The sequence below is a fragment of the Sodiomyces alkalinus genome, assembly GCF_003711515.1.
Source record: "Sodiomyces alkalinus F11 unplaced genomic scaffold SODALscaffold_8, whole genome shotgun sequence".
Classification (NCBI taxonomy): domain Eukaryota; kingdom Fungi; phylum Ascomycota; class Sordariomycetes; order Glomerellales; family Plectosphaerellaceae; genus Sodiomyces; species Sodiomyces alkalinus.
The window spans coordinates 357,668-381,318 of NW_021167086.1; the positions used below are offsets into that span (position 1 = coordinate 357,668).

The 23,651-nt window shown below is 56.1% G+C and overlaps 11 protein-coding genes across 11 annotated transcripts in view; 7 read left to right on the plus strand and 4 right to left on the minus strand.

Moving 5' to 3' along the window:
* Positions 1-1,453, plus strand: part of SODALDRAFT_206890 (hypothetical protein) — a 2,569-nt gene extending 1,116 nt beyond the window's left edge. The window contains exons 3-5 of the mRNA XM_028607246.1: positions 90-438; positions 522-740; positions 796-1,453. Of these exons, the coding sequence (XP_028464582.1) occupies positions 90-438; positions 522-740; positions 796-1,323 (1,096 nt within the window). The 3' untranslated portion in view covers positions 1,324-1,453. The remainder of the gene's footprint in view (positions 1-89; positions 439-521; positions 741-795) is intronic.
* A 920-nt stretch (positions 1,454-2,373) lies between these two features.
* SODALDRAFT_334974 (origin recognition complex subunit) lies at positions 2,374-5,242 on the plus strand. The gene is made up of 6 exons (XM_028612350.1): positions 2,374-2,482; positions 2,557-2,835; positions 2,946-3,019; positions 3,098-3,335; positions 3,417-3,556; positions 3,618-5,242. The coding sequence occupies exons 1-6, from the start codon at positions 2,432-2,434 to the stop codon at positions 5,143-5,145; spliced, it is 2,310 nt and encodes a 769-aa protein (XP_028464583.1). The 5' UTR covers positions 2,374-2,431; the 3' UTR covers positions 5,146-5,242.
* Positions 5,243-6,274: 1,032 nt separating this feature from the next.
* SODALDRAFT_361601 (hypothetical protein) lies at positions 6,275-8,037 on the plus strand (the record flags this gene model as incomplete). Its single annotated transcript, XM_028614388.1, has 5 exons — positions 6,275-6,341; positions 6,415-6,481; positions 6,593-6,713; positions 6,963-7,747; positions 7,812-8,037. The coding sequence occupies 5 exons, from the start codon at positions 6,275-6,277 to the stop codon at positions 8,035-8,037; spliced, it is 1,266 nt and encodes a 421-aa protein (XP_028464584.1).
* Positions 8,038-8,662: 625 nt separating this feature from the next.
* Positions 8,663-9,630, minus strand: SODALDRAFT_281316 (hypothetical protein; the record flags this gene model as incomplete). The annotated part of the gene is made up of 3 exons (XM_028608279.1): positions 8,663-8,962; positions 9,081-9,400; positions 9,513-9,630. The coding sequence occupies 3 exons, from the start codon at positions 9,628-9,630 to the stop codon at positions 8,663-8,665; spliced, it is 738 nt and encodes a 245-aa protein (XP_028464585.1).
* A 590-nt stretch (positions 9,631-10,220) lies between these two features.
* SODALDRAFT_334979 (PLP-dependent transferase) lies at positions 10,221-11,886 on the plus strand. Its single transcript, XM_028612351.1, has one exon. It carries the CDS (start codon positions 10,527-10,529, stop codon positions 11,877-11,879), a length of 1,353 nt encoding a protein of 450 aa, XP_028464586.1. The 5' UTR covers positions 10,221-10,526; the 3' UTR covers positions 11,880-11,886.
* A 525-nt stretch (positions 11,887-12,411) lies between these two features.
* On the plus strand, positions 12,412-14,803 carry SODALDRAFT_352031 (NPL4 family protein; the record flags this gene model as incomplete). The annotated part of the gene is made up of 4 exons (XM_028613571.1): positions 12,412-12,495; positions 12,582-12,706; positions 12,803-14,285; positions 14,387-14,803. 4 exons carry the CDS (start codon positions 12,412-12,414, stop codon positions 14,738-14,740), a joined length of 2,046 nt encoding a protein of 681 aa, XP_028464587.1. The 3' UTR covers positions 14,741-14,803.
* A 472-nt stretch (positions 14,804-15,275) lies between these two features.
* On the minus strand, positions 15,276-15,674 carry SODALDRAFT_206990 (hypothetical protein). The gene has a single exon (XM_028607248.1). The coding sequence runs from the start codon at positions 15,563-15,565 to the stop codon at positions 15,320-15,322; it is 246 nt and encodes an 81-aa protein (XP_028464588.1). The 5' UTR covers positions 15,566-15,674; the 3' UTR covers positions 15,276-15,319.
* Positions 15,338-19,911, minus strand: SODALDRAFT_334982 (carbamoyl-phosphate synthase). Its single transcript, XM_028612352.1, has 3 exons — positions 19,251-19,911; positions 15,970-19,028; positions 15,338-15,892 (listed from the first exon to the last, which is right to left on the minus strand). The coding sequence occupies exons 1-3, from the start codon at positions 19,597-19,599 to the stop codon at positions 15,785-15,787; spliced, it is 3,516 nt and encodes a 1,171-aa protein (XP_028464589.1). The 5' UTR covers positions 19,600-19,911; the 3' UTR covers positions 15,338-15,784.
* A 267-nt stretch (positions 19,912-20,178) lies between these two features.
* Positions 20,179-20,965, plus strand: SODALDRAFT_361606 (hypothetical protein; the record flags this gene model as incomplete). The annotated part of the gene is made up of 4 exons (XM_028614389.1): positions 20,179-20,264; positions 20,389-20,397; positions 20,479-20,513; positions 20,619-20,965. 4 exons carry the CDS (start codon positions 20,179-20,181, stop codon positions 20,963-20,965), a joined length of 477 nt encoding a protein of 158 aa, XP_028464590.1.
* On the minus strand, positions 20,894-22,873 carry SODALDRAFT_334983 (phenylalanyl-tRNA synthetase alpha chain). Its single transcript, XM_028612353.1, has 2 exons — positions 22,365-22,873; positions 20,894-22,294 (listed from the first exon to the last, which is right to left on the minus strand). The coding sequence occupies exons 1-2, from the start codon at positions 22,761-22,763 to the stop codon at positions 21,146-21,148; spliced, it is 1,548 nt and encodes a 515-aa protein (XP_028464591.1). The 5' UTR covers positions 22,764-22,873; the 3' UTR covers positions 20,894-21,145.
* Positions 22,874-23,472: 599 nt separating this feature from the next.
* Positions 23,473-23,651, plus strand: part of SODALDRAFT_340978 (DUF1746-domain-containing protein) — a gene marked incomplete at both ends in the record, with an annotated part of 1,098 nt that continues 919 nt past the window's right edge. Inside the window, one exon of the mRNA XM_028613006.1 lies at positions 23,473-23,645. Coding sequence (XP_028464592.1) covers positions 23,473-23,645 — 173 coding nt within the window. The remainder of the gene's footprint in view (positions 23,646-23,651) is intronic.

A 23,651-nucleotide genomic window follows, 5' to 3' on the forward strand; every position in this document is an offset into this window, starting at 1 on the left:
CCTCCCCTTCTCCCCCCAAACACCCCAATTCATCCAGCCACCTTCCACTTTTTTTCGGGACCGTGCTAATCGAGCAATGCCTCGCACAGTGGATGGGTACCCAACTCGGCTCTCCAAGAGCTCTCCGTAGAACGCGCACAGGAACTGCTGACCGATAAGGTCAAGAAGAAGGAGTTGCGAGAAGCCTTCGAGCTCGCCATTGAGCGGCACCCGCTCGACTATTACAAGGAAATGCTACAGAGATGGGCCGAGGAGCAAGAAGCCAGGCGGCAAGAAGCAGAGGAGGCGGCAGAGGCCAAGGCCGCTGCTGCGGCGAAGAAGAAGAAGAGGGCGTCGATGGCGGCGTTCGACGAAGACATGGATGTCGAGATGGCAGATGCTGTCGAAGAGGAGGCGAAGCCCAAGTCCAGCAAGAAGCGCAAGGCTGAAGAGGCGGCGGTGCGTGCATTCGACCTTCCACCCGTCCCATCAGGACATGGCTCTACTGTGATTTCCGAGACGTTTACTGACTGGCCAAGCAGACACCCCAGCGGGCTGAATCGGTCAAGAAACCCAAGATCAAGCTGACAACTTCGTCCACCCCTAAGACGGCGAACGGAACCCTCACGACCAAGTCATCCTCTAAGGAAGCGATAACCAAGTCCGGTTCGAAAACCAAGCTCAAGAAGGAGACGGGTGAGAAGAAGGAGGTGCCCAAGGAGCCAGAGCTCACCCCTGAGGAGAGGCGTTTGCGCAAAGAGGTATTTCTTCTTTCCTTCCTTTTCCGAGACAATAGCGCTAACCACCGATGTACAGAAGGAGGTCCTTTTCCTACGCCACAAGCTCCAGAAGGGCCTTCTCACGCGAGAACAGATTCCCAAAGAGGAGGAAATGAAGCTCATGTCCGACTACATCGCCAAGCTCGAGGGCTTCCCCGATTTGGAGGTATCGATCATCCGGGCGACCAAGATCAACAAGGTGCTTAAGGCGATCCTGAAGCTTGAGTCCATCCCGAAAGAAGCCGAATTCGAGTTCAAGGCGCGGTCGCAAGCGCTTCTCGACAAGTGGAACAAGATACTCAGCGGTGGCGAAGCAGCAGCCGCCGCCGCACCGGCGTCATCGGCCAACGGGGTGAACAAGGGAGCAGAGAAGAAGAGCGAGCCGGAAGCGGGCGCCAACGGCGTCAAGGGAGACGATGACAAGGAACCCGAGAAGGCTGACAAGTCTGAGAAGTCTGAAGAGACCGACAAGGCTGAGAAGGCGGACGAGGCTGAAAAGACGAAGACCGAGGAACAGGAGGATGCCGCTGCAACGACCTCCAGGGAAGTGGCAGCGGAAGCCTAGTGTGTTTTTCCGAGGGGTATCCCGAAGCGTATCCCGAGATCAGTGCCAGCCTGACAGAGCATTTCTTTTTTTGTTTTTCGGTGCGACCAGCACACCAAGCCTCCGGGCATCGTTCGAAGACTAGCTCAGGTTCCGCTACCGAGCCTTAACGACCTTCCTTTTGCTTCTATTTTTCCTTCTTTAGGCGTACACGGGTAGTCATTTGCAAAAAGTTGCCTTTTTTATCTTCTGCTCTTCCCGCTGGGCTCTTTTCTCTTTTATGTATTTTTTTTTTCCTTCCTTGCGATCGATTCGACGAGTTTATGTACTATTACACCAACCTCGATGCTTTTTATTTCTCCTTGTCGCCCAGGAGATGTCGCCGGATCGCCATACCGTCGCTCGACGGGAAGGGTTTGCCGAAGAGCGCGCACGCTGCCCATTACCGTCAATACAATACGACCCGTATTGAGCGGAGGCCTACGAGGACATGGCAGAAACACCCTGGGGGGAGGATGGAAGGAGGGGATGCCAAGAACAATGGCGGGGCTCTACGCAGCCACGGCAGGTAGCGGCAAGGACGGAGGGCATGAGAGGATTCTTCGGAGAAGGGAAATGGGTGTTTTCTTTAGGGACTAGAAGAGTCGCGTCTTGGATGACTCTGAAGCCGGGGGAGAGGAACATTATATACCTCTTCTTTCCCGCCAGTAGTATCTGAGCAAGCCGGCAAGGGACGCTGGACGGAGGGAGAATGGTGTTCTTGCGTGATGTGCGCGTTGGATGGCCTGGCCTGACCCCTGCAGAAGGCATAGCAACCTGGACTGTCGATGGTGTTTGGTGGGATTGTTCTAGAGGATTGACTCTGCAACTATGATTCAGTAGTAATGAGATTGATGTATTGATATATGGCCGCGTTTAGTTGAGAAGAATCGAGAACTGGAGTGACGGAGGAGTCGAGTACGTACCCCGGTGTCACGGTGCAATCTACAAATTACACTGTATACAACATGGGAGACGCGTTTGGTCTCGCGTCCAAGAGACAAAGAGACTTGACCTTCATAATTGCGGTATCGACAGCTTCAACTCAGAACAAGGTCCCATAAGGCCATGCCTCCACCAAATATGAAATATGGCTTCACAAGAAGAGACTGAAACTCCCTTCTCACGACAAGATCACCAGGTATGGCTTATTCATGACGGGGAGAAGCACACAGAATAAAACGTTGCGATTCACGATGCTCATCCGCTCACCAGGCCGCCTACATCTTCCGACCCCAGGGCCAACGTCAGAGTCAGGGTCAGGCCCAAGCATCTGCAGAGCGCCCATCCAAGAGGAGACGCACGTCAAACAAGGCCGCGCCGCCCGTAGCAAAGTCGGTACCCGAGGGGGACGCGGGCCTGGCCGCTTCGGCTTCCGTTACGCCATCGTCGCTCTTCGTCCCTTTGCTTAACGGCCTTGAATCGGTCGCCTGCGTGCAGCTGCGTGAGAAGCTGTTTCATGATGCTTGGGGTCGGAACGAGACTCGAGTTCAGGTATGAGACATGTTTATTTTATCCCTACATCTAATCTAGTCTGCTGCTTCGGTTCTTTTTTTTTTTTTTTTTTTGAGGAGTCTGTCTCTACTAAACGCACAGCGCTACAGAACATCCTCCGCGACGCCAATTCCGCTACCCTGGACCAGGTGGCTACGTTTGTGCAGGCCGAGAGGGAATGGCGGTGAGTGTGAAATCCTCCTCCAGCCTCCATGAAGTGCATCTGACGATGGACGGAAACAACTAAAACAAAAAGCAATAGAGACAAGATAGCCTCGGCCTTCATCATCACCGGCGCCAACATCGCGTCGCAGGACCTGCTCTTCGGACAGCTGGCCGAGAGGCTAAACACGGGCACCCGGAGCAGGTTCGTTCGCCTGCGGTCTTCCGAGGCGACGAATGTCAAGGCTGCGCTTAAGAAGATTATCCAGGATGCCACGGCCGGGGATTCGTCCGAGGGGTATGACGATGAGGATGTCGAGGTGTCATTAGGCTTTGATGTATGAGGGAGAGCCCAGACCTTTTTCTTTTTTCTTTTTCTTTTCGACCAGCACTGATACTGGGGTGGTAACTGGCTACAGGACCGGAAATATCTCAACTACGATCTAGAGAGCCTGCATGTCTATGTAAAAGCACATTCCTGTCAGCGAGTCTGCGTCGCTTTCCAGGATAGTGAGGGATTCGACAGTGCCCTGTTGTCCGACCTCGTCGTGCTTTTCAGGTATTTCTTTTCCCATCTTTGCCCTGCACTGCAGACTTTGGTCATCTCACAGCTAGAACAGTTCGTGGATGCCCCGGATCCCGTTTACCTTGCTCTTTGGCGTGGCCACGTCCGTCGACTTGCTTCAGGCTCGGCTGCTCAAATCGGCCTGTCGCCTCCTCTACGGTGCGCAGTTCGACGTCGTGCGTACCGACACCATCCTCGAGCAGGTGTTCAAGCCCGCCGTCGCCGGGGCCGACGTCCTCCTGCGTCTGGGGCCTTCCTTGCTCCAGAGCTTGATCGACAGGCAACATGACCACGTAGCCGGCATCCATTCCTTTTTGAGTTCCCTCAAGTACGCGCACATGTGCCACTTCTACGCGAACCCGCTCAGCATATTCGCCGCCGCAGACGACGCGCTGGGAAAACAACTCATGCAGCCCGAACACCTGGGAGCCGTTCGGACGCTCCCCTCGTTCCGACAGGCCGTCGAGGACGCCGTCGAAGCGGGCCGGTTGGGAACAGCACGGTCTCTGCTCGACGACGACGATTACCTCCGCGAGAGGATCCTCGAGATCCCGAAGAGAAGGGAAGAGTGGACGCTCGGAGTGCTCCGGGCCGTGGCGCTCCTCCAGGCGCTGCGCGTCGGGCAAGACGGGTTCCCCCAAACGTACCTGGCGGCGCTGTCGGAGGGAATCGACCTCTCGGCGGACGAGAACACCGACAGCCACCACGTCGTGCCATCCGTCAAGCGCATGTCGCCGGACGAGTTCGTCGCCATGCTCACCCGCGTCTCCGAAACCATGAGAAACGGGGACCCCGCCCTCCGCCTGCCGGGATGGGACGACCTCGGGAGCCAGGCTGCAGGGGCAGACGTCGGCATGGATAGTAATAGTACGGACATTTCCGACTCCTTCGAAGCCCTCGCGGCCCGGACCAGGGCCCTCATCCTCCAGGCGCGGAGGGACGGGAAACCCCTCAAGAGCGCCTACAGCGGCCAGCGCAGGGTCGTGCGCACGACGGTGGTGGCGCAGAAAGTGCAGCTGAGCCGCGACTCGGCGGCGCTGTCGGACGCGGACAAGGCGTTCACCAAGGTGGTGGACGGGGCGGTGGCGCTGCTGGCGGGGACGGTCCGGTGCGTGGCCGCCGAGCGGGTGTTTTTGCACGAGACGTGGCTGTACGACGCCAAGATGCCGTACCGCGACGTGTTTGTGCCGCGGCCGCGGGTCGTGTTCGAGAGGAGCTTGACGAGGCCGCATGATTACCTTGCTTGTGCGTGCTGTCGCGTGGAGGACGATGAGGGGGCGGGGGCAATCCCGGCGACGTTGCCGGTTACGTCGCTCCTTTACCACCTTTACCTGGAGACGCCTGGTCTTATCAACGTGGCGGACTTGTGGGCTGCTTTCTATGGGGTGGTTGGCGAAGGGGCGGGGGCGGAAGGGGAAGCGGAAGGGGAAGGGGAGGTCGGGAGGACGGAGAGGTCGGGGGGTTACGATGAGCGGACTGCTCTGGTGTTGTTCTATAGGGGGTTGGCGGAGTTGAAGGCGCTTGGGTTCGTCAAGCATAGCAGGAAGAAGGTGGACCATGTTGCTAAGATTAAGTGGCTTTGACGGAAAGGGAGACGGGTATGTCGGTTGGTGTCTTCATTATGTATGGACTTTCTGGTCTGTTGTTCAACTTTCTTGCTGAGGACCGAGACACCATCACACGTAAAGTTGTGCAGCATGTTGCTTTTACCTTTTCCTTTCCATCCGACCGAGAAGACCAACGATTACGAACAGATCAGGTACGATATGCATACCGTCCCTTCTACCGTCCCTTCTCAAACCGCTGTCGTCAGTCGTGAGGCGGTCACGTGACTTTAAGGATCGACGGGCACCTCAGTGACCAGAGAATCCACCACGATCCTCTTATGAACTATGTAGCCACTTCGTACGAGACGAACACTTGCCTTGCCGTTTTCAGTTGGCTATGTGTTGTCGATCGTGTTCCTCTTGTATCCGTACCGCGTACGTTCAAGATGAGCACTACACGTACAATGTACACTAAAAACAAACCCTCGATAAACCGGAGACACCGACCGCTACAGAATGTCTCGGCTTCCACCGATTAATTTCAGACGCAAGACACCGTTAACGAAAAAGGGATGGACAAACGAACATGTCTCACCCGGGAACCGCCGCCACAGCATGAAGTACTTTGTACAGGACAACCGTCGTCCGGTAGGGGTTTGTTTCCTGTGGTCTCACCTTGAGACCTTGGGAGTTAGGACAAAGGGAAATTCCGAGGGCAGAGTGACAGGGTGCGTGTGGGTGGATTGTGGCGGGACCCGCATAAACTCCCATGTGAAGAGAGAAGACGTGAAAGCCACGAGATGGAATCCGACCATCTGGATCAGGGGGTGGGGGTTTCATTTTAATGCCGGGTGTGGCTGAGCTACGAAGTACAACGTACAACGTACCTACTCGGTACCTTACTCGGTACTCGGTACTCGTATTCCGTGCTCCGTAGTTCCATTGTCCATACCTATGGTACCTATGTAGGTACGGAGGATTCCGTAGCCCGAATGGCTTCCCAAGATAGTAATAACCCAAAATCGAACAAAGGAAATGTGAAAAAAGAGAGAGCAAAAAAATGACATGATTAGTCGGCCCAATAAAGGAGGAAAAAAATACGCTAAAGAGAGAGAAAGAGAGACCTTTGTGTCGCCTGACGTCGCCGTAGCGCCCCGCCGTCCCCATGGTCATGGTTATCGGTGACGAAAGTGACGAAACGGAAAAACGGAAAACCCCAGGTTCGAACACAGGTTCGAACAGGGGATACTTAGCTAAGACTTTCTTCGCTTGTTCATCCAATACCGGCATGCCGCGTGCTGGAAGAACCCGTTGGATCTGGAACAAACGGGCCCCTTCCCCATCTCCCCAATCTCCCGGGGCAGCGCCATTTGTTAGTCATTGTCTGGGGGGGGGGGCGCCTTTCTCTGTAGTCTCCTCCCAAGCTTTCTTTGGTTCGTCTTTCGGTTCAGTTCGTTTGTTCCCATAGATGATAGAACCATAGGTATCAGACGTTGTCGACGCTGTCTTGCCTCGAGCGACGAACACAACTAGTTTTGTTTCACATCTTCGCATCCACCCTCATTTTCTTTGATGATGTCTCGGTTCGGCTTCAAAGGAAAGCGGTTCGTCAATGGACGAGGCCAGGATGATGATGGCTGAGTGTCGGCAACTTCCTTTAGCTTTATATCGGTTTCCTTGTTTGTCTTTCTTTGGGTGGGTAAGGCAGTGCAGTGTAGTCGACCGAGTCGAGTCGACTCCAGTCGAGTCCATGATTTAATTACTTCGGACTCGTTCGTACTCGCTCGTACTTATTCGACCTTTGATTCCCTTTTATAAGTACCGTCTATATCTACTCCTTGCATCATCTCAAGATCGGTACTGCAACTGCTCTGATCATTCCTAATAAGGACGCCTCAGCAACACTCACAACAATAACCTTCATCTTGCTCCATTCTACTAGCAATCTCCCTCATCACGAAATTGGAAGGATCTTGACTGTTGTCAGACTTGCAAGGGGACTGACTCCAGTATCTCCCCGGGCGAAGAGGGGGACAAGGCAAAGGCAAAAGGCAAAAGTCAAAATACGACGAACAATGTCCGCAAGCCGGGAACCCCGTCGAGGCCGATCCTCCAGCCACAGCCGAAACCGAGGCGACAGGAACGCCACCAGTAACACCCTCCGAGCTACGCCCGCCCAGTCGGGAGCAGGCATAACACCCAGCAAATCCAGCAACCACTCCACGATGCGGCGAGGTAAAGGTGCAAGCTCAAGCACAAGCACACCATCAAACGCAACCGCACCATCAAACGCAACCGCAAGACCATCGCGCGTCTCCCCCGCCTTCAAGGAGAAGCTCCGCCAGCTCACCCAGCCCCTGGCCCCCCTGGTCCAGATGACCTCGGGCGCCGTGCACCCGCGCTTCCCGCGCACCCTGCTCGGCTTCTGGCTCCTCACCGACGCCGACCTCGACGACCTCGCCCGCTTCTACCACCAGCGCGACCCGAGCCCGTGGAAGATGCAGTACCCGTGTCCCGTCACCTGGGACGAGGCCCTCCCCACGCGTCAGAAGAGGCGCAAGTTTGGCAAGTTTATTGGCCTACGGTATGTGCACTCCTTTCCGATGGATGACGACGCAGAATTAAGAGATGGAAAATTGTGAAAAGAGAAGATTGTGAAAAGAGAAGATTGTGAAAAGAGAAGACGCTGACACAATATATAGAGGCTGCGAAACTCCCGTCTCCCTCGTGGCACCCCCGCTACCCCTGACACAGAGGATGGAGACTACCACCACCACTACTACGGCGATGGAGGCCACGACGACGCCGACGACCCCGTCTCATCGTTGGCTTACTACCGAGGAGCAGATCGTGGAGAGCGCGCGCCGCGCACGTCTCGCCGAGGATAACGAGGAGGCCCTCCAGAAAAAGCTGTACTGGCACAGGTGATCGTCGTGATGACCCTGTGACACGACGTAAACTCGCATCATCCTTCCTTGTTTAGGTTCGTCAGCTTGTATTCCAATTCGGCAGCGTTTCATGGGCATGGCACAGCATTGGCGTTTGGGGGTCTTTTTTATCCATTTTCTTTTTTACTTATTTTCGTCTTCGTTTTTTGGATACAAGGTAGCATAGCAATGGCGAAAAGCAAGCAAGCAGCCAAGCATCCTTTAGCTATCTTATCCATCATGCCTCACGGCTCACACACTGCAACGGTACTACAAAGAGAGATCTCTTTTGCCACTCATGGTATCCATTGTAAGGGATCCGGGAAATCCCTTTTGCCCGTCTAAAACATTATCCTGGGCCCGCTAAACGCCTATCGATTTGAAATGAGCCATGTCCTGGATGACCGGCGAATGAGGTTTGATAGTGTATATCTGCCTCTTCGCCTCGCCACCCTTCCCAAGTCTGTTCGTAGTTATACAGAACCATGGAACTGCGTGCGCCGGTCCTTAAACCGCCAATAGAGAGAGGCGGCGGTATTTAGGCAGTAGTGCGCAGGGGAAATCCACCACCGGGTGAAGCTAGAGGGGATCTCGGAAGTAGCGAAGGAAGGAAGACGTAGATGTCCTCAGTTCTTCTTGCCCTTCTTCTTTTTCCCCGCGGCGCCCACGACCACAGCGTCCGGCTCGCCGTCGACACTAGAAGGGGCTGTAGAAGCGGAAACGCTCTTCCCGTCCTTGCTGTCACCCTCGTCCAGCTCGCGCATGAAGTCCGCCTGGATAGCCGCCCGGCGCTTCTCCCACCACGCCTTCTCCGCCTCTGTCTGCTCCTGGATGTTATCCAGCTTCTCGCGGAGGGTGGTGTTGGCTGCGATTTCGTTGGCGGACTGGAAGATGATCTGGCCCCAGTTAGGGGCTAGGGCGTTTGCCTGTGATGCGATGAGCGGTCAGTACGGGTTACGAAACGGGCGGGATGGCGGAAAAGAGGCAGAAGAAAAAAAAAGAAGAAAAAAAAAGAAAAAAGAAAAAAAAAAGAAAGAAACGCACCTCCATGACAACATCGCGAAGCTCATCCTCCAACTCCTTCTCCGCCCGCTGAAACCGCTGCCAAAGATCATCACCGACGCTGCCCTTCTGCAAAAGAGCGCTACAAGCCTGCTTCGCTGTCCGGATCTGCACGAGGCGGTGGATGTCCTCGACGGCACGCCGGAGGAGGGCCGCGCGAATCACGCTGTCGGGGATACGGGGCGAGGCCTCCTTCTTCTCCTTGCCCTGCTCGTCGTCTCGCTGATCGAGATGGAGAAGGCTCAGGTAGATGTCGCGTTGGAGGTGGGGGCCGAACCAGGGAGCCAGGTTTGCGCTTTGGGCTGGATGGGGAAAGACAGGTCAGTTCAGTCTGCCACTGGACGTCATGGGCAAAAAAAAGGAAAGAAAAATTCAAAGGAAGAAGAAAACAAATCGCGAAAGACTAGAACATACCGGCCTTGCGTTTCCTGTAGATGGTCGAGAAAGTGTAGAGAGAACCGCCCAGGACGAAGAGATATGCGACTGGGAGCGCAAGGCTCAGCCAGTCGATCTGTGGTATGCTGAAGCCCATTGCTGGGACTGTATGACTACCTGTCTTATGATTGAGTCAAGAAAGGAGTAGTATCGGGAATATTTGACAAAGCAGGGTGTTGTCGCTGCTACTTTGGGGCTGGTTTGTGTTGTCGTCGCAGTGTCGAGCGAGGTCGAGTCTTGGTGTTCTGAAGATCTGAAGACTGAAGATGCCAGCTGGTGGGATTGACGATGGACGATCTGGCCCTCCAGGGTACGTACCGAAGATTATGAGAGCTTCTTAATAGGAGCCCCGCAAAATAACCTGATTGGGATTAGCGTGCATTGTGGCCAGAGTGCCGTTAGGATGCTGATAAGTGGACATAGTTATCTTATCTTATCAGCCTTGATGGCCATTTACGGGGTACTTCGTGACGACCCTCAATATCCATCGTCTCTGCGCCGACATGTGATTACTTACTGTATCCTAGGTAGATTTGAAAAGAAAAAAGAAGAAAAAACAAAGAAAGAAAAAAGGAAAGAAATCTAGATAAACAAAAAGGACTCAATGCCGTATAAAGCTTCAGATTCTTACAAGACATATACTGAGCCGCATAACTGGAATATTAGTCAGAAGGACTACTACTACCGGGTCGGCTTGGTCGGTTCTAGCTTAGATCGGCCCGATCGGAATTTGTGTCATCTCGGCCCGTGTGCTTCTCGGCAGTGTTGGCTTTCAGCCGGACCGCTCCGATATAGACCGATAGGATTTGTTCGGTGATAGGGTGCCGATTGGGAGAGAAGAATGATAAGGCCTTCCGCCCGACCCGGACCTGTGGCCTTTATATAGGTACCTTATAGAACCCTCGACAGATCTCTTCAAGCAAACCTATTTTCCCTCCACTGGAACCCATCATCAAAAGACGTCAACCGTGCTCAAAAGAGTCAACCGCAGCTATGGCGTGCTCGTCACAAAACTCGTCCGTCTTCCACCGTTCGCTGCACAAGCCGTACCCCACCGCGGTCGGCGGCGAGGGCGTCTACCTCTTCACAGCAGACGGCCGGAAAATCCTCGACGGCAGCTGCGGCGCCGCCGTCTCCGGCATAGGCCACGGCAACAAGGAGGTCATCGAAGCCGTGTGCGAGCAGATGCGGCGGCTCGCCTACATCCAGACGTCCTTCTTCACCACGGACCCGGCCGAGGCGCTCGCGAGCGCGATCCTGGAGAACAGCGACGGCGCCTTCTCCAAAGTCATGTTCCTGTCCTCGGGCTCCGAGGCCGTCGAGTCCGCCCTCAAGATGGCCCGGCAGTACCACGTCTACAACGGCCAGCCGGAACGCGTCCACGTCGTCGGCCGCCACCACTCGTACCACGGCAACACCCTGGGCGCGCTCGCCGCGGGGCACAACCCGTCGCGCCGGGACACTTTCGCCCCGATCCTGTCGCCGGCTTTCCACCACGTGCGGAGGTGCTTTTACCAGGCCGACGGCGGGGGCTCGCTGAGCGAAGCCGAGTACGAGGACGAACTGCTGGCCGAATACGAGGAGACGTTCAAGAGGTTAGGGCCCGAGACCGTCGCGGCCGTGATTGTCGAGCCTGTGGTGGGTGCGACGTTGGGTGCGGCGCCGGCGACGCCCAACTACCTCCCGCGGCTATCGAAGCTGTGCCGCAGCTACGGCATCCTGACCATTTTCGACGAGATCATGTGCGGCATGGGGCGTGTAGGGACGTACCACGCCTGGCAGAGCCTCGGGGGCGTCAGTCCGGATCTGCAAACCGTCGGCAAGGGCCTCGGCGCCGGATACCAGCCCCTGTCGGCCGTGTTGGTAGGCCCCACGGTACACAACGCTTTCCAGGAGCACTCGAAGGGATCGAACGGCTTCATCAGCGGGCACACCTTCCAGGGACACCCGGCGGCCTGTGCGGGAGCCTTGGCCGTGCAGAAGATCCTGAAGCGGGACAACCTGATCTCCAAGTGCGGAGAGCTGGGCCAGGTCCTCCACGACGCTCTGGAGTCGCAGCTGCCCGAGGAGTTGTCTCAGGGCGGAGGCAAACTCAGGGGTATGGGTCTGTTCCGAGCCGTCGACTTTGGGGATATGGGTGCTTCATACGGGGGGCCCTTGGCCGAGGAGGTGGCCACCAAGGCTTTCGACCTGGGTGCGTCCGTCTATCTCTGCTCGCCGAATGTCGACGCCATCTTGATCTGCCCGCCATTCATCTCGACAGAGGAAGAGATTAAGGAGCTCGCCAGAATAACTATCCAAGCAGTAAAGGAAGTGCTAGAAAGGAAGAACGCCTCTCAGGAGTGATTGATGGTGGATGGACGTTGATTGTGTTCGATACCTCATGATATTTGCCTGGATTACTTGAATATTAGATATTAGAACTTCAATGATAACTAATCAGCCTTACATAAGCCAGGTCTCTACCGGGTTCCCAAGAAGATCATGTAATCTAATCGCCCAGGAGACAATTAAGGTACCTTTTAATCGCCGTTATCTTCTCCGTTGGACCCATTTGTTGATTAGTAATGGAGCTCCGCGCTGATGACGCTGGGACAGAGCTCCAAAGGCGACGGCCTTGACCTCTGTAGCCCTTCCACTCCTCCACTAGCCAGCTTGACCTTGGTCTTTCCACACCCTTCTACGTACAGTCACCCTCACCTCGAAATTTGACTCGTGTTTTCTCTCCTTTACTCTCGATCCTGACCCATCTAATTCTTAAACCGCCGCCGATTCCGGTCCCTCTGTCTTGTTTCTCTTCCCTGTTCCCTCTTCCCTGAACTCCCCCCCGCCCCCCCCCAGTAGGCCACTTCTCGAGTGCATCAACGGCTTCTTCACAATGCTTCTGAGACTACGTGGGCCGGACGGCATGGCCCGTCTGTCCCTAGACCAACAGACTACGTTTGGAGAACTCGGCCGTCAGGTATGGAGCTTCTCTTTGTTGCCCTGTCCGGTCCATCCTCCATCCATGCAGTTGCCCGAGACCTGACTTTCTTTTGCTCGTCGTAGCTACTCCCGACTCTCCCCGACACCGTCGACCCCGACACCATTACGTTATCCAACTCGCCAACCGGAGGGGACTCAAAACGCCTTCGAGATATTGCATCTTTCAAGCTAGGCCAGATCGGTTTGAAGTAAGCCCGCACCTACCTGATCCCGTCCCTTCGGCCGTGGAGCGTGATGGCTCCAAGTCTGAAAATCGGTGCAGTGGCAGAAGCTGACATACCCAGACATGGCGACCTCGTCTTTGTCAACTACAAACACCGAGATAGCTCCTCGAAGGCAGCAGCTACTAACGGCGACACCCCTGTGCTCGCCTCGGCAAACCGTCTCAACGGCAAGCCCATCCTCCCCAACGAAGATCTCCCCATCGCTACCGACCCTTCCACATCGCCGACCGTCGAGAGGATTTCGAAACCTTGGGAGGTGGTCAAACAGTCGCTTCTGGACGACCGTCTCGATAAGAAAGACGGCAAGATCCCGCGAGGGCGTGACAAGATGTGCAAACACGGCCCCAAGGGTATGTGTGATTACTGCATGCCCTTGGATCCCTTCAATCCCAAGTACCTCGACGAGAAGAAGATCAAGTACCTCTCCTTTCACTCTTACCTTCGGAAGATCAACTCGGTCACCAACAAGCCCGAACTCGGGAGCTCTTTCATCCCTCCCCTAGCCGAGCCCTATTTCCGCGTGAGGCGAGACTGCCCGTCTGGCCATCCCCAATGGCCTGAAGGCATCTGCACCAAGTGTCAGCCGAGTGCCATCACGCTGCAGCCCCAGCCTTTCCGAATGGTCGACCACGTCGAGTTCTCCTCGCCTGCCATCATCGACACCTTTATCGACTCGTGGCGGAAATCGGGCGCACAGCGCCTGGGGTACATGTACGGCCGGTATGCCGAGTACGAGGTGGTACCCCTCGGCGTCAAGGCCGTAGTCGAGGCGATCTACGAAGTGCCCCAAGTCGACGAGGTCGACGGTGTTTCATTGAATTCTTGGGACAACCAGAAGGACATCGACGCCGTCGCCAGGCTCTGCGGGCTGGAGCAGGTTGGCGTCATCTGGACAGACCTCCTCGACGCTGGAAACGGTGACGGTTCGGTCGTCTGCAAGCGTCACGCCGACTCGTACTTCCTGGCCGCGCAGGAAATCTGCTTCTCGGCACGCCAACAGGCCCAGCATCCCAAGCCTACCAAGTGGAGCGACACGGGGAGGTTCGGCTCCAACTTTGTCACCTGCATCGTTTCCGGGAACGAGTCGGGCGAGATTGCCATATCCGCCTACCAGGCGTCGAACGACGCCGTCGAGATGGTCCGCGCCGATCTCGTCGAGCCCTCGGCAGACCCTAATCTCATGCTCGTCCGCGAGGAGGAAGAGGACGACGGTTCCGAGAGCCGCACCAGATATATCCCCGAAGTCTTCTACAGGAGAATAAACGAATACGGCGCCAACGTGCAGGAGAACGCGAAGCCCGCTTTCCCGGCGGAGTATCTCTTCGTCACCTTGACGCACGGCTTCCCCGACAACCCGACCCCTATCTTTAAACAGGTCAACTTCCCCATCGAGAACCGCGAGTCCATCGGTGAGAGTCAAGAGCACTCGGCCGCAGCGAAGGCGCTCAAGGTTTCTGGAGGTTCAGGTCCTTCCCAGGACGGCCTAGAAGTATCCAACTTTCACCTGCTGTGCTTCATTCACGGCATGGGTGTTCTATCCAAGGTAAGTCTACATAACATTTTGGGTGTCGCAAGTTCATGGATCGAAGCCGGGCGGGACTAACTTCTTTTTTCCCCTCTTCTCTTTTTCTTTTCCTACCTCAGGACGAAGAAGCACTCTTATGCCGAGTCGCGACCCAGCACGACCTGGCCGATTCGTTCCAACTCCGTTCCACCGACGGATGGCAGACCCTCCAGGCCATCCTGCAATCGACTGGTGAGACACCCCCCAAGAAGAGGAGCCATAAGAAACGCCTCCGGGAGTCCGAGGGCGATGCTTGCACTTCCACTTCCTCGTCTGCCAATTCAAGCCCATTCCCCGCTGTCCTTTCTTCCGAGGCCGCTAATGGTGTCGGCCATTTCCCGGGCCGTCGCGGCGAGTCGGGTGAACCGCTTGCTAAACGATTTGCTGCCTGCAGGCTGAACTCTGCATCGTCACGTTCATCTTCTTCGTCTTAAGACGTTGCTCTGTTCCTCCTCCGGTCTTATTTTTTTATCACTTCTTCGTCTTCTTTGGGACTCCAGGAGAGAGAACTTCGACGAGACGTTTTCACTACGGCCTCCCTGGGTGTGTTCTGGGCCCCGTGTCGGAGAGGAAGGGGGGGACTCACTTCACCGGCGTTATAACGCGAGAGCATGACGGAACCGACGCGGTACTCGATCCCGACGATTTCGAATTGGCCAGGACGAGAGACCATTAGTTGGAAGTATTGGGGGGCTGTCACGATCTTTATAGGGGTCAAAAACCACGAGACTTGCGGAAGTGGTCTTTTATTACCAATAGAGAGGTGGAGCGACGCAAAAACAGGGGGCTACGGCGGTGGAACAAGGAGCTTGAGCCTCTTGAGAAGCCTCCCAAGAATATGACCATGTGTACAAGTTTCGGTTTGCTTGTGATCAAGTCCTTGTCGTGGGATGAGCTTGTCCCATTACCCGTGAAACTCGAGACTGGAGGGGATGGTCAGGGGACATTCAAGGAGACAAAGGGTAAGTAAGCCCCGAATCACCCAGAAAATGTGTCGAGGGCCTAATGGTTTTTTATGCTTGCTTTGCTTTGCTTTGCTTTTCTTTTGTATTACTCTCTAACTCCATCCCTTCAATGTCCCTGGATGTCGACCAAGTGATCGTTACATCTCCGCCATCTCCCCTCCCTCTCGCATTTCTTCTTCTTTTTTTATTCTTTTCTTTTCCTTTTGCTTCTCTAGAATCTAAGCCGAGAACACGGAGAACAAGAACGGAGCCAAGCAGGGGGGAAGCCACTGGGAAGAAAAGAATATAACCCATCCATCCACACCAACTTCGCCCTAATAATCCAACGCCTACTTTACTTCCAAATGTTGCGAAATGAACAGACAGGGTTAAATTGACACACGATATTTGAAAAGAAGAAAGACTGGGAAAGGGGTGCGGGGGGTATGAAAAACAAGACACGACCCATTGCGTTTTATCTGCGATGCAGTGGGCGATTTTTCCTTTTTTCCTTTTTTTTCTCTTGGCTAATATTTACAGCGGCTTGCCGCCGATGAACTCGGACCACCGGCGGACTTCGGAGGGGACGCCCTCAGGACGGGGCAGCTTCTCGCTCATGCATTGGGCGAAGAGCATGGCGGTCTGTCACGAAAGTTAGTCTCGTGTGTTCTGTGTAGAGAGAGGGGAAAAAAAAAAAAAAAAAAGAGGGCAAAACATACCTGAGGCTCCATGAACAGGGGAACGCCAAAGTCGACGGCGTTACGGCGCATGACATAGTCGACGTCCATGACGGTCTTGCCGCGGGCCCGGGCCAGGTTGAAGACGCCGCGGATGTCGTACTTCTGGAACACCTCGCGGAGGGCGCGCTTGTCCTCCTTGGGGAACTCGATGACATCCACAGTCACATTGTCGCGGGCGCTGGACTCGATGAACTGCTTCACCTCGTCGTCGGCCGCGTACAGCTTGTAGCCGAGCGGGGCGAGGTAGTCGACCACGGTGATGAGCCACTTGCGGTCGAGCTGGCCGCCGAAGAGGAGGCCCTCGCCGGGCTCGGGCATGCGGAAGTTCATGGTCGACTGGAGGGAGGCCCAGTAGGCGTCGACGAGGTTCTTGCCGAAGCAGGCGATCTCGCCCGTGCTGGCCATCTCGACGCCCAGGAAGGGGTCGGCGCCGGCGAGGCGGGTCCAGGAGAACTGCGGCACCTTGGTGGCGAGGTAGTCCCGCTTGACGGCCATGAGGTCCTCCGGCTGCGGCACCTGCTGGCCGACGAGGGCCTTGGTGGCCACCTCGATGAAGTTGCGGCCGAGCACCTTGCTGACGAAGGGGAACGACCGCGACGCGCGGAGGTTGCACTCGATGACCTTGAGCGCCGGCTTGCCGCCGTTCGGGTCGTCGGCCTTGATGATCTGCATGTTGAAGGGGCCCGTGATGCGCCAGGCCTTGGCCACCTTCTCGGCGATCTCCTTGACGCCGTCCATGGTGGCCTGGTCGAGGTTCGCGGGCGGGAGCACCAGGGTGGCGTCGCCCGAGTGCACGCCGGCCTGCTCGACGTGCTCCGAGACGGCGTGCAGGATCAGCTTGCCCTCCGAGGCCACGCCGTCGACGTCGATCTCCTGCGCGCCCTCGATGAACTTGGTGATGACGACGGGGTGGTCGGGCGAGACGTCGCTGGCGGCTTCCAGCTTCTCCTTGAGGTCCTCCTGGCTGCGGATGACGGTCATGGCGGCACCGGACAGCACGTAGCTGGGCCGGACGAGGACGGGGTAGCCGACCTCGTTGGCGAAGACCTCGGCCTCTTCCACGGACGTCAGCTCCTTCCACGCGGGCTGGTCGACGCCGATGCTGTCGAGGATCTCGGAGAATTTTTGCCGGTCCTCGGCCTTGTCGATGTCCTTGGGGTCGGTGCCCAGCACCTTCGCGCCGCCCGTCTCCTGGAGGCGGAGGGCGATGTTCTGGGGCAGCTGACCACCGACGGAGACGACGACACCGGAAGCCGTCTCGAGCTCGTAGATGTCCATGACACGCTCGTAGTTCAGCTCCTCGAAGTAGAGCCTATCGGCGGTGTCGAAGTCGGTCGAGTACGTCTCGGGGTTGTAGTTGACCATGATGGTCTTGTTCCCCATCTGGCGCAGGGTCTGGGTGGCACTGACGGCGCACCAGTCGAACTCGACGGAGCTTCCGATACGGTAGACACCGCTGCCCAGGATGATGATGCCGTTGTCCTCGAAGGTCACGTCGTGCGACGACGCGTTATAGGTGGTGTAGAGGTAGTTGGTGTCGGCGGGGAACTCGGCGGCGAGGGTATCGATCTTCTTGACCCACGGGCGGATGCCGAACTGCTTGCGAAGATTCCGGACGGAGTCCTCGTCGCTGTGGATCGCCAGGGCGATCTGCTTGTCGGAGAAGCCCATCTTCTTGGCCTTGAGGACCAGGTCCTTCTTGAGAGCGTCCAGGCTGCCGGCCTCCTGCAGCTCGCGCGTGGTGTCGACGATGTTCTCCAGCTTGTAGAGGAACCACTTGTCGATCTTGGTCAGGTCGTGGATCCTGTCGACAGTGTAATTCTCATGAAGCATGGCCTGGCCGACGGCCAACCAGCGGCGGTCGGTGGGGTTCTGCAGCTCGTGGTCGAGGTCGTCGAACTTGGCGCCCTGGAATCCGACGAACTTGGGGTCCACCATGCGGATGGCCTTTTGGAACGACTCCTCGAAGGTCCGGCCGATGGCCATGACCTCACCAACGGACTTCATGGCACTGCCGATATCCCGCTTCACGTGCTGGAACTTGGACAAGTCCCAGCGGGGGATCTTGGTGACGATGTAGTCGAGGGAGGGCTCGAAGTTGGCGGTGGTCGTCTTGGTCACGGCGTTGGGGAGCTCGGGAAGGCTGTGGCCGAGGCCGATCTTGGCAGCGGTGTAGGCGAGAGGGTAACCGGTGGCCTTGGAAGCGAGGGCCGAAGAGCGGGAAAGACGGGCGTTGACCTCGATGACGCGGTAGTCGAGGCCGTCCGGCTGGAGGGCGTACTGCACATTGCACTCGCCGACGACGCCGAGATGCCTGACGATCTTGATGGCGGCGGACCGCAGCATGTGGTACTCCTCATCGCTCAGGGTCTGACTCGGGGCCACGACGATCGAGTCACCGGTGTGGATACCGAGAGGGTCGAAGTTCTCCATGTTGCACACGGTGATGCAGTTGTTCTTGGCATCGCGGACAACCTCGTACTCGACCTCCTTCCAGCCCTTGAGAGACTTCTCGACCAAGATCTGGGGGGACAGGGTCAAGGAGCGGGCGGCCATGTTGTGCAGCTCCTCCTCGTTGTTGGCGAAGCCGGAGCCCAGACCGCCGAGGGCGTAGGCGGCGCGCACGATGATGGGGTAGCCGATCTTCTCGGCGGCCTCGAGAGCCTCGTCGACGGTGCCGACGGCGACGGATTTGGCGATGGGGATGTCGATCTCGTCGAGGGCGCGGGCGAACAGGTCGCGGTCCTCGCTGACCTCGAGAGTGCGGACGCTGGTTCCCAGCACCTTGACGCCGTACTTCTCGAACAGGCCCATGCGCTGCATCTGCACGCCCAAGTTCAGGGCGGTCTGACCGCCGAAGGAGAGGAAGATGCCGTCGGGCTTTTCCCTCTCGATGACATAGGTGACATATTCGGGGGTGACGGGAAGGTAGTAGACCTCATCGGCGAGGGTGTGGTTGGTCTGGATGGTCGCAATGTTGGGGTTGATGAGAACGGAGGAGACGCCAGCCTCCTTGAGAGCTTTCAGAGCTTGGGAGCCTGGAGAGATGATGTATCTTGTTAGTTGATGACTTGTACGTAGCAGAGGAGGCATTGGCAAGTGCCAACTATATGTGTATGCATGTACGTGTGTGCATGTATGAGAGAGGAAGAGGGTGTGTATGAGTCACGCTCCAAGATGCCTCTCAAGATATCCCAACAGCCGGGTAGATCGGGCGCAAGAAGACAAGAATGCCAAAGAGAGAATCTGGGAGTACGAACCTGAGTAGTCAAACTCGCCAGCTTGACCAATGGCCAAACCACCACTGCCAATGACCAACACCTTCTTCACATCGACAATCTCCTGGGGCTTGATGACACCGCTCTCGAGGTAAGCCCTGGGGTTCGGGGCCGCTTGAACGCCGGCGTTGCAGCGCAGCGCGGAGGAAGAGAAGAGGCGCTTCTGATCTAGGCGAGCCCTAGCATGGGAGGTCTGCAGGGCAGTATAGGTCTTGGGAGAGGCGGCGGCGAGGGAGAAGTGGCGGATGGGTAGAGCGGCCGGGACTCGTCGACCATGTCGGAAGACGGCCGGCGCCCGGCCTGCCAGGGAGTGGGACATGGCCGACGGCATTGCTCTATTTGGTCCAGGCAAGGTAGGTCAATGTCAATCGTCGATGGTCAAGGAAAGGAAAGAGAGGAAAATGGAGGGTTGTTTCTTGTAGAGCGGACGGCGGAGGGAGGAGGGAGGAGGAGAGAGGGTGTGTGATTGACAGATCGTGACCTTGGGACCAAAGGGAAGAGGGAATAGAAAATGGAGGACAAAGGCCAAGTAGAAGAGAAGAAGAGAGGGGGTTGTAAAAAGTTTTGTGACTTGGAGTGACTCGTGGTGACTCGTTTCTCTCTCCCCAGGCTAGTGAGGTAAAGGTCAGGTACTCCGTACAGCTACCGTCAAACTAAGGTACCTTATTACGGTGCCGGTGTGCAATGTTCCGATGAGACTTGCGCAGTTACCCAGCAAATTGGTACAAAAAAAAAAAAAAAAAAAAAAAAGGCGGTCACCCACCCCCAAAAAAAGTCCAACTTGTCGATCCCCGATGTTGAGATGGCCGATAAGATAAGGGAATTTTTTGTTGCAGCCGGCGTCGGCGGTATTCACCAATCATAAGAGGTATAGGCGACAGGGGTGCTGTCCGTTTTGGGAATTGTCCCAATGACGGACACTGAAATGTGGTCTCCACCCACAACAACCCCTGTCAGGCACCATGCCTGGTCCAGGAAGACGGTGAATCGGCATCGGTGTGAGTACCGGTATGTTCATGGGTATCTGCAATGCGACCACACCATTTCACTGGAGTTTTACAGTGGCGAGTATTATAGAATGAACTTCTATTCTTTTCTTTTCTCAACTCATTTGTCACAGTCTTGTGTGGTATGAATAATAATTTGTCTCCTATATCGGAGCCCTGAGCTATCCACAACGAGGTGCAATGACAACACCGTGCAATGACAGTCATTCCCGACCCACCGTTTCTGCAATTGAGCTGGGTGTGTGTTCCCTTGACTCACACCTATAGTGCAGAATGAGACGAAATGGTAAGTCTTTTTTACATGGATTTTCATTGGCCAATGGGTTTATTTTGCCGCTTTTAGCTGGCAAGCCCAGTTCTGTCCGGATGCTAACCCGTCACGTCTTGGCGGCGAGCCGATTTCGGCCCATCCGTCAAACTTCCGTCAAACTGTACGAAGTACAGAGTGCGGGAAAACAGGGAAAACATGATAATCGACTTCTTAAAATGTTCGCGACTACTATTGGCAGCGACTCTTTTGTGATGATGGCATCTTCTTCGGCCATGGTGTCAAGGAAAGCGCGGGGGATCCCAAAACAGGAAGGGAAGGACAGAGTTGACGAGGCTGGTGATAACTTCAGCCCGAATGCTTGGCAGAATGGACAACGAACTCAATTTTCTTCTTTCATTTACCCGTACAACGGCAAATAGATGGTAATTTTTTTTTACCGTGCCGAACAAAAGAAGTACCCGTACCTGGCCAGCCCTCTTCATACAGTCATATACTTCGTCTTTTTATCGGCTCTTTATCTGGTCTGCTTCGTCTTGTCTAATTCGTGTCTCTCCCTTTCTTCTACTATTGCAATACGCAGGAAAGAAGAAAAAGATCCCTTAACTCTTCTCGAGTCTCACCGCCGGGTTCCTCTCAATAAAGTTGAGGTCAACCTTGTGGCCCAACAGCTCACGAATATTCGAAATGCCGTACTTGATCATCGTCGGCCGCTCCAAGCTCAAACCCCATCCGTACACCCTCATGTCCTTCGGCAGGCCCATGGTCTCCAGCATCTCCGGCCGGAACATGCCGCTGTTGCCAATCTCCACCAGCTTCTTGAGGCCCTTGTGGTAGCTGAAGATCTCCATGCTGGGCTCGGTGTAGGGGTTGTAGGCCGGCTTGAACTTGAGGTCGGTGATGCCCATCTTGTTGAAGAAGATCTCCATAAACTCCATCAGCCCGCCCAGCGTCAGCCCGTAGTCGGCGATGACGCCCTCGACCTGGTGGAACTCGGCCAAGTGCGTGGCGTCGACCGTCTCGTTGCGGAACACGCGGTCGATGGAGAAGTAGCGCGCCGGCGGCGGCCGCCCGTCGGGCCCCTTCTTCGACGCCAGCTTGTGCAGCATCGCCGCCGAGATGGCCGTCGTGTGCGTCCGCAGCACCAGCTTCTGCGCCTCCTCCCCCGCCCACGGGTACCGGTACCCTATCGACCCGTACTTGCCGTCCTGGTGCACCTGCTTCACGTTGTCCCAGTACGCCGCGTAGTCCGCCTGGTCGTCCGCCGACTCGGGCCCGGGCTTGCCGCCCACCTTGGGGTCCGCCACGTAGAACGTGTCCTGGAGGTCGCGCGCCGGGTGCTGCTGCGGGACGTAGAGCGCGTCGAAGTTCCAGAAGCCCGTCTCGACGTACCGGTTCGTCGGCATCTCTTCGAAGCCCATCTCGAAGAAGATCTGCCGGAACTCGTGCCGCACCTTGTTCAGCGGGTGGAGCGCGCCCGCGTTCTGCACCGCGCCCAGTGCCTTGAAGTTGTAGGGCTTGAAGTCGGCCGTCTTCCATGCCCCCGACGTGATCATGTCCACCGTCAGGTCGGTCTCCTCCTTCTTGATCTCCAGCGCGAATTCGGGCCCCTTGCGGATCTTGAAGCTGATCACCTTTTGCGTCTTGACCAGCTTGCGCTTCTTGAGCTCGCTAATAATCTTCGGTTCGTGTGTCTTCTCCTGTTGAATGTGCTTGAGCTGTTTTTGCGTGACATCCTCGATCGAACCGACCTGTATGACCCGTTACATATTAGCATGTTTCCATCTCTTTCGTTTGAGTATACCTCGTTGTAGACCTTACGCTTGCCACCAGCTTGCCGTCCTTGCTCTTGCTAATCCACTTCTCCTTGAAGGCTTTGCCTTGTCCCACTTTCGTCACCGTCTTATCGCCGATGGTCTTTTCGAGATCCGCGACACTCAGCCCCTCCACAGCTTGACGAAGAGCCTCGAACACCCGGGCCTCGTGACTGCCATGTTCCGCAATCTGTAGACCTTCCGGTTCCAGAGCAGCCTCTTCTCTCTCGATGGGTTCGTAGATGATCATAGACCGGCTCGCGAGCCGGTCGAGTGCCGCCTTGAGATCTGTGAAAGCCGACTCGGGGAACGATTCGGTCGAGAGGATAGGCTCTTTCTGAGACAGGGCGTGAAGGACCCGCGACGTCAAATCCCCGGAGGGCGGTGCACCATCTGTTGTCGTCATGTTGTGCAGCGAATTCTCGACGTTTCGCCGTTTCCTTCTGGGGGGGAGGTTCGTGGTGTTGAACTGCAGGCAGTTTGAGTCACCGAGTGAGGTTTCTCGGCAGAATTCAGATATGGGAACTTATCAGAGAATGGCGGGGCATTTGCGTCGGAGGGTTGTCAAGGCTGAGGGGCAAGTAGGAGCCCAAGGGAGTCCACCAATTACATCACGCGTAGGACGACACTGGGATCCACAGGAGATCGACGTACCATGTACCTATGTACTTATGTACCTATGTACCGTTCTGGTCGATTGCTTCGTACTCCTCCGTACCTAATTATCCCCCGTGAGCTTCCGAACCTACTCAGTACCTTAAGGTAGCCTACACAATAAGCACCTAATACCACGAACCGCAGCCTCTCCAACTTCCCATTTCTGTGACAGAACCTCTATTGACGGCGGTACAGTCGGGAGCCGCTCGAAGACGAAACATCCAACGCAGTCCTCCCCCTACAACACGATGGTTCCCAGCTGTCGACATCTGAATAGGCTATGAACAACCCTCGTCATTTCCGTCCGATTCATCTTCGCTTTGCTTCAACAAACCCGTAAACATCAATGAGGCCATCGAGCTATGAGCAGCGATGACACCCCCCGCGACCCGGCGGCATCCTCAACTTCAAACGACAACGACCCCGACGATGGCATGAATACTCGTGACGTGCCGTACATGCCACGCCGGGGGGACAGTGGCTCGAGCAGGCGGACGCCGCGTCGCAGGGCACACAGGAAGCCCGTTAAAACCGACCCGGGTCTCGCAAAGAAGTCACAGTTCCTTACTCACCTCCTTAAACACCTGGATCTCCTGGTATACGCCGAGATCGCTACGATCTACTACATGGAGTATGT